Genomic DNA, 21,807 nt, shown 5'->3' with positions numbered 1-21,807 from the left:
GTGAGACATTACCAGTTTCCCTACCTCTCACATGGTTAGTCCAGGGCAGGGATATAAATGGAAAAGGGAAGCTGTTGCAGACGTGGCTAACTCATAGACACTAATGTCAAAACAGGCTATCATGATTATCTAGTCTGATCTCCCGTAAGTTGCAGGACACAGAACCTCATCCACCTACTCCTGCAATAGTGCTATAACCTCTGGCCGAGTTTCTGAAGTCCTTGTTGGGATTCCCTCTGAGACCTCTCTCCACTCAGTTTCCCAAGAACTCTGTTCAACTCCAGCCTTTGTCACTCAGGTATCTTTATTTGGCATACAGCCATGCTACACTGAGTTGATCAGACTCAAACATGGGGAATAGATGCAGGATACGTCACAGCGCCAAAGTTACACAGAAACCCTCTCCTCTAATGGTTGGAAACTTTCATCTAATGTCAAGCCTAAACTTGTTGATGGACAGTTTATATCCATTTGTTGTTGTGCCAACATTGGCGATTAACTTAAATAACTCCTCTCCCTCCCTCATGCTAATCCCTCTGATGTATTTATAGAGAGCAATCATATCTCCCCTCAGCCTTCTTTTTGTTAGGCTAAACATGCCAAGTTCCTTAAGTCTCCTCTCATATGGTAGGTTTTACATTCCTCTAATCATCCTAGTAGCCCTTCTCTGCATCTGTTCCACTTTGAATTCATCTTTCTTAACATGGGAAACCAGAATTGCACCCAGTATTCCACATGAGGTCTCATTAGTGCCTTGTATAATGGTAATAATACTTCCCTGTCTCTACTAGAAATACCTCACTCGATGCATCCTAGGATTTCATTATCCTTTTTCACAGCCATTTCACAATAGCAGCTCATAGTTACCCTGTCATCAACCAATACACCCAGATCTTTCTCCTACTCTGTTGCTTCTAGTTGGTACATACCCAACTTATAGCAGAATATAACTGTGACATACCCATGGTACAGTCCAGACTAATGAGTAGACATATCACCCCTGCCTTTTAAGCTGGGGTTCCCTTTACATTGCTTTGCAGGTGTAGCCTCCAGCTTGGACTTCTCACAAACAGCCTCTAGCTATGTCTGTCTGTGTGTGGCAGCCAGCCAGCCACACCTTGGCTTTTACTAGCCTTGGTTATAATGCAAGGTGACCTCAATAAACTGTCTTAAATTTTCTCCCAGAAATATGTCCTGTACTGTGCAGTCCTCTCCAGGACAATAGAAGTATTATTAAGTTAAGTCCATTATTATTTTAAGGTAATACTATGCCATCTTACTAGTTCTTCAGACATTTCAATTTAAACACACTGGATTAGATAAAACAATAAAACAAAATTATTAACTACAGAGGGATAGATTTTGAGTGAATACAAGTAATGAGGCATAAAAGTCAGAAACGGTTACAAGAAAAATAAAGATAAAATACAACTAATGTCTAATTTACCAAACTATGTTAAAGTCAAAGCAAGTTTTTCTCTCCATATGCTTTCAACATTCTTACTGGTTAAACTTCTTAGGCCAGGACCCCTTCTTCTGTTTAATGACTGCTTCCTTTGTCCCATTTTGTTCAGTGAATCAGTGGACAGAAAGGGAGGAAGAGAGGGGTGCCTTGGGGTGTCTTTTTATAGTTTGTTGCCTGTTTTGAGAAGCATTTCCAGCTGGGAGAAAGGTAACAGGCAGCCTGTGTGGAAGGCAACTCCATGCTGTTTCTTTGCTAAGATGTAAATATTTTTGCCCTTGTCCCCTTGCCTGCCAAAGAATGGCCACTTAGCAAGCAATGGTCCATCAGCCTTGTTTACACCTGGCTGAGGCACCAGCTTGCTCTTTGTCTCTGAGGAATGGGTTTGGCCCACTCCATACTTTTAGTTATGATCTCAGCTTATGTTTATAGCTTCACATATAACACTGCTAAATGCATTTTGCCATGATATTATTGGTCAGCAAATTGAGTTTTTAAATCTTTCTCAAGGCATACTTTGTATAAAGATTATTGCAATAGTGTTCAGGGTATGGACACATGATACATTCGGTCACAACTACCTAAGTACATGACCTTGCAGTCTCACCATTACATTTCATCCCATTTCTATTACTCCAGTTTTTAAGGTCATCCTAATCTTGTTTGATATTCTGGTCCTCCTTTGTATTGGCAATGTCTCCCACTCTGTCATCCACAAATTTTGTTACCATACTCCCATTTTTGTGCCAAAATCATTAATTAAAATGTTTAAGATTAGTCACAAGACCAGTCTACTAGGAGCGTCCCTCCATACTGACAGTACACTTTTCAGTGTACTGTACAACAGTACTGTACAGTACAACAGTATGACCTGTTGTAATCTCCCCTTTACCCAGTTTCTTAGTAATGTACATTTTGTAATGGAATTTATTATAAGAGAAATGTATTGTGAGCAGGGTGTGGCACTGACGTACATTGAGCTACAATGGAAATGTGTAGAAGAGATTTAGAGGACTGTTTTCAATAGTGAAAATATTATAAATAACTGAAAGAATATTCTGATTTTCTGCAGGGTATTTTTGTGTGGTTTATGGAACTGTAGAAATTTGAGATGGAGAGGATATAAAAACTTCTACCAGTAGTCTATCTCATGCCAATCTCAGATTCATTCCTACAGTATACCTTCCAGTGCTTTATTCAGTTCAATTTTAAATTACTGAAATGATGGATCATTCACCATATTCAGTGGGAGTGTCTTCTGTAGGCTAATATATTTGTCCATTTAAAAACAGCTTTCTAATGTTCAGCCTGTGTGTTCCTTTGCCCAATTTCCTCCTATCAGTTTATTCTCATCCCCTGGTGCATTCTTTCTCTTTGATGTTTTTATTCGCCAAATAGTCATAAACAGTTCTAATATCCCCCTTAGCCTTTGTTTGGCCAAGCTATTACATTTCTTTTTATCTTTCTTCATAAATCAATCCCTTCAGCCCTTTAAATATTGTCAGTTGTTCTTCTCTGAATTTTCTCCAGTTTATCTAAAACTTTCTGTCATTCAGATTCAAGAACAGAATGCAGTATTCTCAGTCTGGTTTTATCAGCGATTATTACCTCCCTAGTCCATGACACAATGTCTCTTCTTTAAAAACAGAAACAAAATCATTTTTTTGCTCTCCTGTTGCATTGCTAGCTCAAATTTAATTTGCACTATCACTCTTAGTCCTCTTTCAGCATTACTGCCTTCCAAATATCTGCCTCCAATTGATAAGGCTTCTCTCCCTCCTCCCTCATCTTCCAGCTATATTAGCTTGCATTTTCCATCTTAAATATCAGTTGCTTTGTTACCTGCCCATATTTCAGACCTATTTTATAGAGTTTTAGCATTTCTGTATATTATTTTTTATCCCTCTCTGGTATTTACATCACACCCCACTTTAGCTGTTGTTGCTATCACTTCAGGGTTTCCTCAGCCCAGTCCTGACCCCTGTTTAAGTCAGTAGGAGATTTGCCATTCACTTCTCCAGGAGCAGGAGCAGACCTACAGTCTATCAGAAATTGAGAAAGGCCTATATCATGACAAACACTTTATGACAGAGACTTTTATCCATGTATACACACCATTAATTACTATTGAACTTAAGAATCTTACATGGATTCTTACACTTCTCTTTTATATGAGATCAATTAATTTCTTCAAATGTTGTGTTTCCGAGTTTCGCTACAATGATCTGGTTTCCCCACACTACCTCAGTCTGATTGCCAATCTCTCTGGATGTACAGCTCACAGGTGTTTCCCAAAGTGCTCTGACATCTGTTTCCATCAAAAGTACAGAAGCTACGATGGAACATGCAACAACCTACAGCACCCAATGTGGGGTGCCTCTTTGATTGCTTTCTAACGGATCCTTAAACCTGTGTACGAAAATGGCTTTAACTTACCCAGAAGCGTCAGTCATGACTCTTTGTATAATGGCTATCCTCTTCCACTACCAAGGCTTATTTCAACAGAAATGATTGGTACAGAGACTATAACTCCTGATAATAGGTACAATCATATGCTCATGCAGTGGTGCCAGTTTTTAGACCTTGACTTGGATCAAACAGTGCGTGCACTGAGTATGTCATGTTTTTCTGATGGACGCTCTTGTAGCTTAGTGTGTACTAATGATGCACCTTGTTTCCCCATCATTATTCCTCAGAATGATCCCTGAATGACAAATTCTAAATGCATGTTCTTTGTTTGCTCAAGTCCAGTTTGTGGTAGTGGGATGACCTCTTTAATAATGAATTCAGTCTATGCAAGGGAGCAGATAAACCATCTAACATCATAAATCGATACTTCTAATGTTTATGCAAGCTCTGACAGGGAGTCAGAAGAGTTAAGGGATAATACAAATGAACATGGTCTCCTCAAGGAAGGCCTGCTTGTCCCATCTTCTGGAAAGCACTTATTACCATTTGCCACAGGTCCCCCGACTGAATGCACGAGAGTTGAAAATGAAAGCTTTATACCTTGCTTCTTTGCAGGAGATCACCGAGCCAATGAGCAGCTGGGCCTCACAGCCATGCACACTTTGTGGTTCCGTGAACATAACCCCATAGCAAGAGCACTGTTGAAAATGAACCCACATTGGAATGGAGATATTATTTACAATGAAGCCAGAAAGATTGTTGGTGCACAGATGCAACATAATACCTATAGCCACTGGCTACCCAAGATCCTTGGTGACCATGCTATGAAGATGATGGGTGACTACAAAGGTTATAACCCCAATGTAAATGCTGGGATTTTTAATTCCTTTGCAACAGCAGCTTTTAGGTTTGGTCACACATTGATCAATCCGATTCTTTATCGCTTGAATGAGACATTTGGCGAAATCCCACAAGGCCACCTTCCATTCCACAAAGCTTTCTTTTCACCATTCCAGATAATCCAGGAAGGTGGCATTGATCCACTCCTGCATGGCCTTTTTGGCATTGCTGTTAAAATGTAAGTATCTTCTCAGCTTTTGAACCTGGAGCTGACTGAGAGGCTTTTCTCCATGGCACACTGAGTGGCTCTGGATCTGGCAGCTACGAATATCCAGAGGGGGCATGACCATGGGATTCCTCCATACGTTGATTATAGGGTTTTCTGTAATTTTAACCTCAGTTGAGAAGTTTGAGGATCTTCACAATGAGATTAAAGAGCCAAAGATTAGAGAGAAGCTGAAAAAGTGAGTATTAGTGAAAATACACGTATTGTGTGTGATACATGGCAGTTAATACTGTATCTTAATGTCTCATCAGAGGCCACAGCAAGTCTGTTTTTAAATGCTTTTAAAATTACTTAACTGTAAACTCCCTCTTAAAACCTTAGTCACACAGTGACTAATCTTAGTCTCCCTCTCCATGCAATTTCCTTTCTTGTTTTTTCAGGCAAGATTGATGAGATCTCTCTCCTTCCAGATCTCTATCTCCCTTCCTCTATCTTCCCTCAGCCTTTCTCAGCCCTTTTCCTTCTTCCCAATAACTGGCACTGACCCTTTTTGCCTGCTCTCCTCAAGTGCTCCACCTATGTTTTTGACCCCATTCATCTCCCATCTGAACACTTACCCCCACTTTTAACCTCTCTTCTACTCTTCTAATTAACTTGTCATTCTCTTCTGGCTTCTTTCTTTCAACATACGAGCATCATAAGCTTGCCCCTTCCTCAGTCCTATTTCTCTCTTCAGCTATTCTCCTTCCTTCCTTCCGTCCTGTCATCTCCAAACACACCAGATGAGCCATTTAATGCTCTTTACTTGAGTTCCTTTCCATCATCTCCATCCTGGATCCATTGCCCCCAGTCTGGCTTTCACCCTTTCCACTCCACCAAAACTGCTTGCACAAGATTTCAAACAAACTTTTCTTGACAAATCTATAGCCCTCCTTAATTTTTTAGCTGTGTTTGACAGTGTTAATCATATCCTCTTTCTCAGTGTCTTATCCTTTCTTGTTTTGTGTGGGTTTTTTTTTAATACACAGTTTTCTACTGGTTCTCCATCTCTAATTACTCTGTCTTTTAGGTGGTTTCTCTGTTCTCCCTTTTACTGTGGAGTCCAGCAGAGCTCTGTCTTTGGCTCCTTCTGATTTGTGTGCCTTTTCTCTGAGTGATCTCATCTGCTCATATACTCGCAGCTACTGTCTGTACATTGAAGATGACCAGAGCTACCTCTCTACTCTTTACCTCACACTCCTCACCTAGTCCTGCATCTCACATGATTTATCTCACATCTACTTCTAATGTATTGCCATCAACTTACATTTAACATGGAGAAAACGTAACTCCTTATCTGTCCTCTGAAATCTTCTTTGCTTCTCCCACTTACTGTCAAACCCACCATTCTTTCATTTCTTTCTTGATGCCTGGCTTATCTGCTTCTCCCACAACTGTTTCTGGGCTGATTCCATGCTGACCTCTTTACATGAGGAATCCCCTTCCTAAGCTAGTTCACAGGGACACTGATCTGATCACTGTAATTACTCCTCAGGACCTCAGCTGTTGTGAGACCTAGTCAACAAATGAGTCAGCAGAGATATTAATTTTTGGTGATCTGGTAATGGAACAAATTTCCACCAAGTCGTACCTTAGCCCTCAGTGAGTTCCAATATTATCTCCCTGATGAGTTGCCCCCATCTTTCCTACTGCAGTCTCCTCCTTGTTTCCCCCGCAATCCAGGGATGTCATGTCTAATACTAGCTTGAAATTGCTTTTGTTTAGTCAAGCAAACAGGAAGCCTGTTTGTTGTGTGATATAAATAATAATAATTTAAACGGCAAATGCTAGATTAACCTTACTAAAGATCTGTTGCAGAATGAGTGCAGCAGAAAGCATTTCCCTGTGTTAATGTGGCTCTAGTCTCTCTAACATGACTCAACGCTAACTTGGAGGGACCACAATTAAATGTGAACTGATAGGTCATTTTTCATGTGTATTTGCTTCTCTGTTGGACTTTCAACGATGCTGATAATTAGTGCTATCATGACTAACACTATTGGTTTTTCTGATGCAAACACCTGTGCATTTGTGATGATGAACTCATTCCATATAGGCTAACAAACAGTAGTCAGATGGTAATGATTTTCTATCATCCCTGACCTATGCTGGATTCAAACTGTTGACCTAAGGTGACTGGCGCTCTATCCTTTTGCTTATGTTTATGGAGAAATATAGGGATTTGATTTTATTTTTGTGAAGGCTCTGACATTTTCTTGGAAATACTATGTAACCCTTCTTACTAGAATAAAGTGTCACTAGCTGTGCATGGCTTGCAGAGATGTTTAACATATATAACACATTATAGAGAAAATGTTGTATAGCACATTTTTCAAATTTGTTTTTGTTCACCAGCCTTTAAATATGATAAAATAAAGAAGTAATAATTGTTTATAATCTCTCGAGAGTTTGACAAAATAAATAGTGACTCAACCTTCCCTTTGTGTTGTAAAAAGCATGGGAGAGGTCAATGGCATGGCTAGTTAGCTTCTTGTTCCCTAAGGAAATGCTGAGGTGTAATTTCCTGCTTGTATAGACATACCCATGCTAGTTCTGATTAAGCTAGTGGACTAAAAATAGCAGCGCAGCTAGCAGCCCTGAATGTAATTCCATCTGAAACACTAGTACTAGTAAAAACAACGAGGAGTCCTTGTGGCACCTTAGAGACTAACAAATTTATTTGGGCATAAGCTTTTATGGGATATAACCCACTTCATCAGATGCATGGAGTAGAAAATACAATAATGTTATGTGAATCAATATGGTGCATTGATTCCCTACCGTGCAAATAAAATGTACTCAAAACTATTCATATTTAATGTGTAAGTAATTTGTTTACTGCAATTGAAATCTAAAATTGTATAACCCTAGACAAAAAATATACAGCACTACTGCTTTTTATGTAGCACGGTACACATCATTGGTTTCAAAGTACAGAAAAGTATATAAAACAAAACAATTATCATTACTGATAAAAATGCAGCACTGAACAAGAAAGCTTTAAAATGTGACTTAAAAACAGATAAGGCATTTTGGTTTGCATTTTGAGATAAGCTATTCATTTCAATCAGTAGGAACATAGGCACAGAAATCTGTCATTCAGTGATTCTATGACTAGAAATTGAAACTTTAAAAGGTGACAATGTGGAACATAACCTGAATGAAATGTGTCTAGATATCAGAAACACACTGGGTAGGTCAAAACCAAAATATAAAAGTGAATATTTTTGTTGAGCAGCCAGTGTCAGAATGCTAAAAACATAGACCACGGTTGCAAGTTTCAGAATACTATTACAGCAGGCTTCTGAGCAAGATGAAGGTTGCACAATCACCTTTTCCAGTAACAAAGACCAAAAGAGATTAAATCATCTGAGAATCTGCTAAGAGCAAAAGTGGTCAACATTTAGCAACACATTTCCATTCTATGTGGAACTTGTAAACGGAGATGGAAACTTGGCTGCAAAATCCAGTTGCAACATTTAATCTCACTCCCTTCCCCATAATTCAGGGCTCAGATCTGGAGTTTTCATTATATATATTATAGATCTATTGATTTTCACTTTCTCACACTCACATGCAGAAACATTTACATGGAAGTCCATTAATTTTTCATGGAGAAATGATGTCATTTGTAGTAGTAAATATGATTTTTATACACCCCCTCCCCGGCAAATTTACAGCCCAAGAAGTATTTGCAAATTGTTACACATTTACCTCAGATAAAATGTCTTTTTTCCCCATTAATCCATAATCATTTTATATTTTATTTCCTAATATAATTTTCCCTTAGATGTTATTTCTGAGTTGTATTTGTTCACATTTATGTTTCTGTTACTTCAGAACTGTGCTTTAGAGTATGTACTCTGAACATTAGTTTAAAGTAGTCTCTTGTGCCAAGATTTTGGAAAACAGATTCCTCAAGTTAGGCTTTGAATCCATAAATAAGTGAGTCTGACTTTTAAAAGTTCTGAAAACCCAGCAGATCTCATTGATTTCAGGCACTTACCCAGTTATTACAATCTTGTCCCAGAAACTTTACACATCTTTTGACTATTTCTGTTTGTCATCTTTTCTTTTTTTCCAGTAGAGAGACATTCATTTATCCAATGTGACTTCAGGACTTCAGTTACTTTTGTAGCTTAAAAAAATTTCTGAAGAGTCACTTATCTTATTCAGTTATGAGTTTTAAGCAGTGTATATCCCCATACAATTCTCCTCATTTGAGCTAATATTACAATCTCAGGTCTTAGTGCTAACAAGTTTGAATTAAGTCAACAAGCTGATAGTCTTTTTTTAAAAAGAAAAGTTTTCATTTTTACACTCCTTTCTCCACTCTCTTTTGCTCCACTTGTAACATGCTCTGTTGCCTTCCTTGTCCACCCTCCCAACATCTTTTTCAGTGTAATTATTGTTAGAACTTGAGCTGAAGTAGTGGGAAAAATACTCTTGAGAAAAATAATCATCTTCCCTCTGTTTTTTTTAATTGTTCCCCAAGAGGCCTGTTCTATTTCTTTCCTCTTTTGTCAATAACATTTTAGGAATAAAATGTTAGGAATAATTCAAGACAATAGTGGTTTTAACTAAAGTGATCTAGAACAAGTACCTGGTGTAAGAAATCCTTACAGCTTTATTATTAAGAGCAGAATTAGCAGTAATTATCTTGTACAAAGATCACTACTTTTCTCTGGTCTCATTTCTCTGGGCTAGTACAGACTTCAATGCTCTGCATGGCATTCTAGAGGAGGAAGGGGATGGGTTGTCGTAGGTTACTGAACAGTGATCCTCTCCAACCAGATGTAACATTGATGGAACCAATGAAATCCATTCAGTCTTCAGTTGAGATGTGTGAATTGGGGTTAGGTGGGGAAACAAAAAGGATCCTCAAAGACAGATAAAGGGATGTAGAAAACCCAGCTGAGGGAAGAAGAAACTCCATGTAGAAATATAATAATGTGCTGCTTGTGTGCTGTGATAGTATAGGGTTTTTTTCCCTTAGGCAGATGAACATGCTGAAAATTGAGAACAGAAATGGGCCTTCTTACAGAAAACTCGAACTAGCTCACAGTCATAAGTGAGAACAAGTCCTATAACACAGAAGATTTTACAAATAGATATAGCATAATATATGTATAGGAAATGCAAGATAAACTTCAGGCCACCTAACAAAGAAAAAGGTCTGTCAGGCATGTTGTTCCCAGAAGTACATTTCTGAGAAGTGCTAGTTGGAAACCTTGTCAACAGGGCTGGCTCCAGCTTTTTTGCCGCCCCAAGTGGCGAAGGCAAAAAAAATAAAATAAAAGCCATGATTGGCGGCACTTTGGCAGCAGCTTTACCGTGCTGCTTCATTCTACAGCAGCAATTCGGCAGTGGGTCCTTCCCTCCAAGAGGGACTGACGGACCCACCGCCGAGTTGCCTCCAAAGACCCGGATGTGCCACCCCTTTCCATTGGCCACCTCAGGTACCTGCTTCCTTTGCTGGTACCTGGAGCTGGCCCTGCTTGTCAATAACAAAATATTATAAATTAAGCTTTATCCTTTAGGGCTTGATCCACAAATAACTAAAGTCTATGGGACTCCTTCCATGGACTTTAATGGGAGGTGGCCAGTCCCTAAGGCTGCAAATTGGCTTGATATTTCTTATGGGGTTACTAATGATTTATTTGAGAAAATAGTCAGCTATAAATGTGAACATATAAATCAAGAACACATATTGTTCCATTTAAAAAATAAAGTAATTCCATTATGTCATGTATAATTCCCAAATCTGGACCTTACCGTCCAGGATATGAGTATTAGCATAAAGTCCTCTAAGCTTAATTACCAGCTTAGATTCTGTAGTGCTGCCACCAATCAGGAATTTTTAGGGCCTGATACCCTCTGGTCCCCCCAAAACCTTCCCAAGGGACCCCAAGACCCAGATTCCTTGAGTCTCACAACAAAGGGAAATAAACCATTCCCTCCCACCTCTTTACCTCCTCCCAGATCTTTCCTGCCTGGGTACATTAGGAGATACCGTGAATCAATTCCTTGAAACACAACACAGAGAGATCAAGTTTCTCTCTCCCCCTCACCCAGAGACAATACAGATTCAAGCTGCCTGAATCTAACACAAAGAGGAAATTTACCTTTCCCTCCTTGCTTCCCACCAATTCCCTGGTATATACAGACTCAATTTCTTTGATCCTTAATTAGGAGAGAAAAATCAACAGGTCTTACAAGCAAAACTTTTAATAAAAAAAGAAAGAAAAAAAGTAAAAGGTTTATCTCTGCACTTTAGATGGTAAACAGTTACAGGGTCTTTCAACTTATAAACAATAGAAAAAAACTTTCTCCAGTAGAAACACAATTTAAGCTACTTCCAGCAAGTACACATATGCAAATGGAAAAAAACAAATTAAAAGACTATGACCGCCTTTTCTTACTTACAATTCTGAATAGATAAGAGACTGTAGCAGGGAGATTGGCAGAAACCTGATTGCACCTCTAGCCCCATCCAGGACCCAGAGAGAACAAAGCCAAACCCAAAACCCACAAACAAAGGCTTCCCTCCACGAGATTTGAAAGTATCTTGTCTCCTGATTGGTCCTCTGGTCAGGTGTTTGCAGGTCACTGTTTGTTAACCCTTTACAGATGAAAGAGACATTAACCCTTAGCTATCTGTTTATGACACATTAGTTTATATATCCTTTTTAAGCAATAACTGCCCAAAATAATGCTATATCTATCCTACACTGTTACTCATAGATTCATAGCCCAAAAGGGACCACGGTGATCATCTAGTCTGACCTCCTGTAAAACAATGGCCATAGAACTCCCCCAAAATGATTCCTAGAGCATGGTTAGTTGAATGGACATAGTCAAGAAGCTGTGACGAGCATATCAAGTCTAGATAACAAAATGGTCTCTCTCCTGCATCAGAGCGTTGCTCAGAGCAGGAGGGGGATGCAAGATGGGTGGGGGTGGGGCAAAGACTGGCTCTTTTGTTTCTGCAGGTTGTCCCTGGTTCCTACACCACTGGTAGAGGACCCTGCATGAGTGGAGGATTAGTGATGCTCTGCTCTTCTCTGTCCTGCCATGCTCCCTATGCTGCGGGTGAACAAAAGTGCAGACCTAGCTGTGGAATATTTATGCCCAGCAGGGAGTTTCCATATACCGGATGAATTTCTGGTGGGAATTTGTGACTAGTTGCAACACCTTTTTGCCTCGTGAGCAGCACAAAGTGTCTGAAAAGCACCAGAGAACCTGGCCATGTGTCTTTCTTTCTGAGCTAGGATAAATAAGACATAAATGTTAGGTCTCCATGATTGCTTTACTTAAAGAGAAAAGTACTTTCAAAGCAGGAAAGGGCTCATAAAAATAATGAAGAAATGTGATTATATGTATAACCCCTCTCCAACACTCTTCATCTGTCACTGTGTTTCATCTTGTGAGCTCTTTGGGTGGTTCCTTATTGGCCTGATCTAAAATCCATTTTAGAATGGCTGCCATTTACTTCAATAGCTTTGGATCAGGCCCTGTGTGTTTGAGCAGTGCCTAATACACTGTGGATGCTACCATAATACAAATAAAAATAATAAATAATCCAAGATTGCCCTATTGCTGGTCGTCTTTGCATCAAGAGCACTAGCAGATATTTGATACCTTTATTATGCTGAATTTAATTACTAAAAATCCACATTGTCTGATGTTTTAGGAACACTTTAGAAATATATCCACTTTGATTGGGATGTAGAAAACCTCCTGCATAATTTCTATTCCTGATCTTCTGGCAACTACTTTGGTCAAGTTTTTATTATCTGTGTTAACTAACAACATTAAACATTAAATTACAATGTTCCTAGATCCTTTCTAGGATTTCATATAATTAAAAATCAAAGCAGTATGTAGGACCAGAGAAAGAGTTTCATTAAAATAATTAGTCAGTTTAAAACTAAAGAATGAGAGAGGCACTGGCTTTCTAGTTATACAGACTAGAAATATTATGTCTTAACACTTGATCTAGATACAAAGTGATTGGTCTCCTTATTAATATACTGCTATTTTTTTAGATTGCAATTCTGCTATGAGCTTCATGTAGGAAGACCCCTACACCTGTGCACAGTACTGCAGGGAGGTTCAGCCTTTATAAAATGTCTCCATCAGAGCCCTCCCCTATGTGAAATGGTAGTGAATGTGTAATGTTTATTATTTGTCATAATTAAGGTGCAAATTAGGTTTCCAGAATTCATAAAAATAAAATAATTTTAATTAGAGCCATTTGAAATTTTTCAGTGAAACATATTTTTTCTGACAAAAGATGTCTTTTGTACTAAAAAAAATTCACAGAAAATTTTCTTTAACTTTTTTGATAAAATTTTTACGTTTTTGGAACCCAAAACGGTTTTCATAAACCAATATTTCAATTTTAATTTTTATAAGGAATTTTGATTAAACCTAAGAAAATATTTACATTTCCTGGGGAGGAAGGAGGATGATATTTAGACCATTTTTTCTTAATAATAGTAATAATAATTTGCAGCCTAACTAGAAAACTGTACATATGTTCTGTTTTACCCATCTAGAATTAAATGAAATATTTCCATTATAAAGCCCTGTTCCTGCAATCTGATCTCTCTTGGCAAATGCTTGAATTCCCATAGAGCCCTTGGAATTTCAAAAGTCAGTAGCACTGGGGCCTTATAAGGGAAATATCAACTCCATTTGAACTGTTTTGTTAAAGGGAAGTGCACCTATTGTTAATTTGCTGTTATATTTCAGCAAGCAATGTGACTGCATCATTTGGTATTCTGATTATGGTTACCACTGGTGTTTGTTTGCTTTTGATCCACAATGAGTGTTTAATTTTTCCTACATTTTGGCTAGAATTTACATATTTGGACCTCAAAATTGTTCTAGTCTAATCTCAATATATTTTTGTTAATTGCCTTGCAACTCCTGTGGGGCTGCACCGTATCCTTCTATTTTAGTGCTTTGGTGGGTAGAGGAAGGAATTGGGTGTCACAGAAGCCCCACTAAAGGAACATGCAAAGTACAATTTACCCTATCGAGTCTGCATTATACTGTCTATTTCCTTCTTCCCCAAGGTTGTCTTCCATTCTGCTATTACTTTGTATCTTTTTCCATTTTCTTGATTGCATAGGCCCTGATTCTATGAAGACTTACGGCTGTTCACAACTTAACGCACAGGCATAAACAGTGTTGCATGTTCAGATGTAATAGTTATGATGTCACATAATTAACTCAGCTGAAGTTTTATTTAAGTAAGACAATCAAGCATTTCCCCACGGGTCAAGAGTTTTGAATAAAAAAAGGACACCTAATCCCATTATTTAATAATATGCTTCAGTCAAGCTAAATTTAGCTTATTGAAAACACACTAGAGTCAGCTAAAGTTCAGCATAAAAAGAGAGTGGCTACTAAAGTTTAGGCCTACTAGGACAAAGACATTCATTTACCCAAAAGAAAACCCTCTTTAAACACCTTCGGCTAACACACAAAAGATTCTGGGATGTTTGGTCAAGAAATCATGAGTTTTATGTAAAAAGAATATAAAAGATAAATTTTAGTAGCAGTAGTCTTGTTGAAATCAATAATCTTCTGTACCTAATGACTATAAACATTGAAATCTCAAGCCTTTCTAAGACTAAAAGCAAAATCTGGGTCCTGTTGTGCTAGTGGAGAGCTACCTTTCCAGTGATCCAGAGCTTCCATTTCTAGTTCTGCAGAGCCTTGAAATAGCCATTAAATGTTGCTTTTCCAGTTACTATTTAGATCAGTGCTTCCCAAACTTGGGACACCACTTGTGCAGGGAAAGCCTCTGGCAGGCCGGGACAGTTTGTTTACCTGCTGTGTCCGCAGGTTCAGCCAATCGCGGCTCCCACTGGCCGTGGTTTGCCGCTTCAGGCCAATGGGAGCTGCAAGAAGCAGCGACCAGCACATCCCTCGGCCCGCACCACTTCCAGCAGCTCCCATTGGCTGGGAGCAACAAACTGCAGCCAGTGGGAGCCGCCATCAGCCGGACCTGCGGACGGGGCAGGTAAACAAAGCGGCCTGGCCCACTAGGGGCTTTCCCTACACAAGCGGTGTCCCAAGTTTGGGAAACACTGATTTAGATCATGAAAAGGCTGACAGAAATGTTTTGTGGACCTTCATCTGAGCTTTTTCATGGTCCAGAAGTTAGTGTCAGTGAAGGCCTAATTTCATAATGACAATTAGGACTTGTCTAAGTGACATCGCAAAGCGTGCCAGAGCGGTATAATTTGTCAAACACTCTAATGTGCTTTGCCTTAACTGCCCAGTATATTGCCAGTGGATCTTGATATTTGTATTGTTTGAACATCACTCAGATACCAGTCGTCCTTGACTCTAGAAATGAAGGACCAGAAGCTCACGTGGTGTAAATTTGCATAGCTAATTGAGACTTACACCAATATAGACCAACTAAGGAGCTGGCTTTAAAAGTTTCTTTTGTTTTGATATAATACTGCTTAGATATAGTAGCTGATGGTGATTCTTACCTGAGTGAAGTTCAAATGATACAAATATCATAATCCACTAGAACTGCTGTTTTCTTTACTAAAATAATGTGGCTGAAAAATGTATATTTATTGTGTTTACTGTTCAAAGAGGAAGGCAAAGTTGGGTTGGAGCTGGATCTACTCATCCCAATATTTTTTTTCACTGTGTGTCAGACACATTTTGAAATATTAAATCTGAGAAGCTGCCTAGTGAGCAGGTTAATATTCAGCATTCAGATTTGTTTCTAAACTACAGCCGTGTCTATATCAAAAACATTTTTGGAGGTTGTGAGATCATAAGAATTCTTTTGTTGAGAAATCATTGTGTGTGTTTTGACTTTCAAGGAAAGTTTGTAATGATTAAGTAACCTCTGTAAAAACACCTGCATTCCAAAGAGAATGAGCCTGAAGCAAAATGCCAGTCTAGCTCCATGTTTGTAACTTGAGTTTTACCTGAATTCTTTTTCTAGGCTCTATGGTACACCACTGAACATCAACTTTTGGCCAGCTCTGATGGTGGAGGATCTGATTCCTGGTACAAGAGTGGGACCAACTCTAATGTGCCTTTTTGTCACTCAGTTTCAACGGCTCAGGGATGGAGATAGGTAATCAGGTTTGCATGATAGTTGTGTCCATAAAATGCTAACTTAGTTGCATACTGTACAAATATAATCACCCTTTCCTCCCTGGGTTACTTGGGAGCAGGCAATCCGCATCTATGTGCCCAGGCACCTGAAGTTGTTGACAGTAAATGAGATCCTGAGTCTCCCAGTGGAGATGTTGGACAGGTGGGAATCCTCTGTCCACCCATCTGCTGCAGTCATTTTACTTGTAAAGGAAATTAAAATAGGTGGGTTCTCCATCTGGCTGGGCCCTGTACACACTCAAAGGTGTGCCTTGGGAGGCTCCAGGAATAAACCTGAACTAATCTGTGCAATGGATCTACTTTAAGAATACCAATTATAAACAATATACACCCATTATACATTTAGATTAAAGTTAACACACCTTTACTTAACAATTTAAGGAAACATGGTATAACAGACTGAGATTGAATGTAACTACTCAGTTAAATCAGCAGGGGGCAGTTCAATAAATCAGTTAACAAATACAATATTCAGTAGAGGAAACGTATCTAACTTGCATTTACACTGCCACCTTCTACCTCCCCCGAGGGTACACTCCTCTGGATTTCATAGTTCTAAACTCTTCCTTGAATGGGTGCACTTGAAGATCTTGAATCAGTCCAGCCAAGGCAACAAGGGGCAGAACAATTCTAATTTGGGATCATGCCAAGCTGCACACCCCTTCTGAAGACTGGAGTTGTTTTAACCAAATGTCAGCAACCGTGGGTTCTGGTTCCATGAGAAGACCACTCCGCCTCTTCTCAGACTCAGACAACCCCTTAAAGTCTCTTTGCTGTCCCCTTCCCTTGTAAGCACTTTCCCAAACAAGGGTGGTGGTTACACACTGACGTCACTACAGGTCCACCTCAGTTAGCTCTGGGCACAGCAACAGTCTCTGCCCTGTGTCCAGTGAATCCACCATCCACACCTGAGGCTCCCTATTTAAAATGTCTCCAGCAGGCTCTCAACAGCAGCTTCTGGCTTCCTGACAGCAGATTAGCAGCTTCTATGGACAAAGCTCCATTAAAACAATCTCGGCACTTCTCCAAAATGGAGCCCACTGCGTGTGGGTGCTCTCTCTTCACCCAAGGCATCATGGGAGTTTTAGTCTCCATGGCTGGATTGCAGTGCTCAAGATTTTCCCAACAGGAATACTACCAGTGAAGTTCAGAGGCCTTGCTTCACGCATATACCTCAGATTTGACATAGCATACGATAGTATTTGAGTCCATCATAACTGAGGCTTGAAAGACTCTAAGGAGTTTGGGGCTTTTTACTGCCAAACCGTAGCTGACCTACCAGTTTATCAGCTGACAGCAAAAGTGAAGAAATGTTAAAACTAAATGATTTTAGATTTAAATGATTTTTTTTTACTAGTTTCTTTATAGTTGTTCAGAGATAGTAGTAGGACAATAGACAAGCTTCTAACCCTCTTTCCCTGTATTCATTTGCTCTTGTTGCCAGTGTTTACTAAATCTAAAATTAAAAAGCTGTCATTGATCAGGACATGTAGGTGAATGAAACAGGGATGGATGCTAAGGAAGCAGGCTGCAACTTTATAACTTTAACCAAAGGGGGCTATCAACAGCCTTCATGCTCCTTGAATTGAAGACATTTTATTGGATACAGTATATGGTTAAGTGGCCTCATGTCATATAACCAATCCTTCTCATCTGATCTTCTTGAGCTTAATCCTAAGTCTCAGACCAGGTCTGAAAGATCTTGCCATTACCACCCATGAGGAGGAATTATGATTCCTCCAGAAGGATACCTCAATCCCTGAACACTTAAGGTATCTCCTTCCCTATAGGCTAGTAGGTACACCAGCCATATCCTGGGTCTTGTACTGTTTTCCTCAGGAAGCTGGCCCTTCCAGCCTTTGATCTGCACTGCACAGCACCCACTAGACATTTCCAGATTGTTTTCTAATACTCAATTCCTATTCTTATTCCTATAAACTAAAAACGGGCCTCCATGATGCTGCAAGGAATGCAAACTTCTACCCTGTCTGCCCCAGCAGGATTTGAAGTACGGAAGGTCGATGGCACCCAAGAGAGCCAATCAGCTACCCCATACACACCCTGAGCAAGCCAATGGGAAGCAGAGGGAGGAGGTGAACACTTTCCCCTTCCCCGAAGGCACATTCCCTACATGCACTCTGAGGCACCAGGAGTGTGCATGGAGGGGAAATGCTCCAGAATGACTGTGCACAAGTGCTCACCAGACCCACTCCACTGCTGGGCTCAACCAAACTTCCCTAGGGAGATGGAGGAGGGTGGAGAGCAGTGTTTATCTCATTTGTGGAATGCTCCAGTACTAGTGTATATCCTCCAGTTCAGATCCGGAATAAACCCTTTGTTGTTCCCATGACTTCTCTGCAGTACAATAAAATGTGATATTTTTAAAAACAAAAATTTAAAATAATTTTTTTAAATAAGGAGTAAGTAGAGCTAAGCAAATCTATCTCATCTCAAGAGAGGAGAGTAGTGAAACATATGCATTTAGCATTTTAAAAGCTATTTACTTATTTATTTATATAGCACAGTACTGTGAAGTGCATGGTGATTTACTAACATGTCAGAACCCACTGTCCCTGTCATGAAGAGCTTATAATATAAGGGCTTTGTCTTTGTTTTGCAATATGATTCATACTTTTTTTTTTCATTTCTAAGGATTTGGAATGGATCCATTTTCCCATTTATTTGAAAATATTCACAATTAAACTTTTTTACAAATTATTGAAATAGTTTGTGTGCTGGGTATTGGTAAATGATAAATGCCATTAACCATTTCAATAGGGTTTTCATTAACCATTTTAAACATGTTTTTAGTAAGTTTTAGAAAAAATTACAGCATGGTATTTTTCACAAAAAACAAATGTTTCAAACGAGATCAATAGTTTTACATGAAAAAATATTTGTAAAAAGCTATTTTTCAACTAAAAGCTCTTATCTGAAAAAAGTAGCGGACCAAATTCGGTAAAGAATCCTGGTCATGTGCCACATGATCCATGTTGCGAATACGCTAAGACTGAAAAAAATTCAACCAGATCTCAGCACAGCCCTTCTCAGATTGAAGCCTGAAATTAGCAAACGTATGAGGAGATGCAGAGGGAGCATGGGATATAAGATCTTATCATCACACTAATTTGGGGCAGGCATGATTCTTGTCACTTATATCCTGCTGTTTGACTGGGGAGTTTTTGGTATGTTGATATTTTCAATTGTTTAAAAATGACAAAATATCAGAATACCGACATTTGAACGCTGAATGTCAGAATGCTGCACAATTTGAAACATTTATTTATGATACAGGAAATGCTGGGAACTCCAGTTTGGTCACAGGCTTCATCACCATGTATGCCCAATCTCTATACTCTGGGTACATCTACACTGCTGCATTTGTAGACATACCTGAGCTAGCTTTCGTCTAATTAGCTGGAATAACAAACAGTAGCAGTGAAGCTGCTGAAGCAGCACTGGTTAGCCAGTTGAGCATATATCCTGGGTCCCAGGTGGAGTTGTACAGCCTGTGCTGCTGCCTGTGTGGCCAGGGCCAAACTGCTATCCTTATTTGAGCTACTGAGATCAAAGCTAGCTCAGTATGTCTATGCATGCTGCAGTCACAACTCCATTTGCAGTGTTGCAGACATACCCCAGATAATAGCTCAAGATCATAACATTTAAGAATTTGATAAAACATGAAAACCATTAAAGTAAATGTAACTGGAGAACAAATGTGATCCCTTCCATATGGTGCATTCTCTGTCTGCTCTTATATTTGCCTCATTATCACTGTTTGACATGCTGTTAATTCTCAGACAGCAGATCCCTGATGCCATATCTCTTTGCCTGCTGACTAGGTTTTGGTATGAAAATCCTGGAGTGTTTACAATGGCACAACTCTCACAGCTGAAGCAGACCTCTTTGGCACGTGTAATCTGTGACAATGGGGACAACATCCAGCAGGTCCAGCCTGATGTCTTCTTAAAGGCAGACTACCCTCAGGGATACATGAACTGCAGTGAGATACCAAAGATTAGTTAGAGACTGTGGTAGGACTGCTGGAAAGATCAGTAATAAACAGAGTAGCAGATGGAAAAATTACTACTACTATTAACTCTCAGATAATTTTTATTTGCCAAAACTGTTTTTTTTTCATTTTTGTTGTTCTTACAGTATGTATAGTGGCAGGCTCTTCAATAAAAAGAAGAAAAGAAACCCATTTTTGAAAGAATGATTTCAGTTTGGATACAGAGATTATTCTACACAGTAAAATTAAACTATTCATGCATAGAAATAACTCCAACTTTTTTCTCCTGAAAAGGCACTGTTGATCGCTAATAATACTAATTAATTGCTAACGATTACTCTGAAGATTAAGGAGAATTTTTGTACTAAGCTTGTGGGAAAGTGGTCAAACTGATTCTAACTTACAGGTCATTAAGTATTTTGATTTGAAGTTTTGACTTGCATCTAATTTTTGTGTCCTGTTAGCAAAAAATGACTTGTTGCTACCTCTTCAAACCATCCACATAGTTAAATCTCCTTGAGAACAGACGCATTGGCTATATTTGAAGAAAATTGCTTATAATTAAGCAGAGCTATTAATGACTGTGACTAACTGTAAAGTTTATGGTGTGTATAATATTTTATGAGCAATTTGTCCATTAGTGGGGCAATTTAGAGAGACTAGAAAAGGTTTTCCCCTAGCTCAGGTGATTGAAGCTATAGTCTTTGGAGATAAAAGACCCAGTTCTAGTCGCAGGTTTGCGTGTTCCATCTAGTATTGGTTTGTTACAATGGATTTTGTTGCAGGATGATTCTCTACTGTGTTTTCATGCTAAGCAAGAAGAAAATTAATCAAGCTCTTTTTGAATTACAGGTCATTGCTCTGAATATGAGGCTACTCAGTAGACATACTGATTGGTATAGTGAAAGCTCACTGGATAAAGTTATCAGGGCTTGACAGGGAACTGTTTAAGATCTATTAGGCTGGATGATGCTTTATAAAGTCTATGCAGGGCAAAAGAGAGGATCCCTGTGAATAGTTCTTAAGCTCCAAAGGACAGTAAAAAGCAGTGACAATTGGGGACCACCAAAAGCACTTGTGCTCAAAAGTTCTGTAGGGCAATGGGAAGAGAGAGGAACCCTGTTGCCTGTGGAGCTCATGTCTTCGTCATAGCAATAGTATCTGGAGGGAGTTATGAACTTCACAAAGCAAATAGTATGCTCAGTGCACTGGTAAATGTAGGCCAAATCCTGCCCTGTTCTCTGCAGCCTATAAGAGGCCTGATCCAACAGAACTGTTCAGGGGTCTCTGCTGAGGTGGTTTTGGGGCATGAAAGAAGCTGGGTTGGAGCTAGTGGATCTGTGGTTCTGTTTATGGAGTAGGGGAGGGTTTCTCATATCCACGGTGTGGGAGAGGGTTTCTTTTCCCTCCATTCTCAGAGATTTCCAGTGTGTGGGGCTTGCTTACTCAAGCTGAGTACAGTGTTCTGGGTTTATAATAAATGAAGGAACCCAATCCTTAGTGGGAGACACTCATGTGATTTTTTTTTTTTTTTTTGGTAAATGGTGGCTTCACTACATTACAAGGCAGAGCAAATGGGGCACAAACTGGCTTAAGCTGCCAGCTAATGATCCCATTGCATGAGGATAGATCCAGGTAACATACAAGTGCCCTAAC

General features: G+C 39.3%; 1 protein-coding gene across 1 annotated transcript in view; it reads left to right on the top strand.

Moving 5' to 3' along the window:
- The window catches only part of PXDNL (peroxidasin like), a 302,579-nt gene that overhangs the window by 230,351 nt on the left and 50,421 nt on the right, over nt 1-21,807 (top strand). Inside the window, 4 exon segments of the mRNA XM_030553072.1 lie at nt 3,673-5,100; nt 5,102-5,175; nt 15,964-16,098; nt 19,982-20,185. Of these exon segments, the coding sequence (XP_030408932.1) occupies nt 3,673-5,100; nt 5,102-5,175; nt 15,964-16,098; nt 19,982-20,185 (1,841 nt within the window).

The sequence above is a fragment of the Gopherus evgoodei genome, chromosome 2 (genome assembly GCF_007399415.2).
Source record: "Gopherus evgoodei ecotype Sinaloan lineage chromosome 2, rGopEvg1_v1.p, whole genome shotgun sequence".
Taxonomy (NCBI): Eukaryota; Metazoa; Chordata; order Testudines; family Testudinidae; genus Gopherus; species Gopherus evgoodei.
The sequence above is the reverse complement of the archived record's forward strand: the minus strand, read 5'-3'. Positions and strand labels throughout refer to the sequence as shown.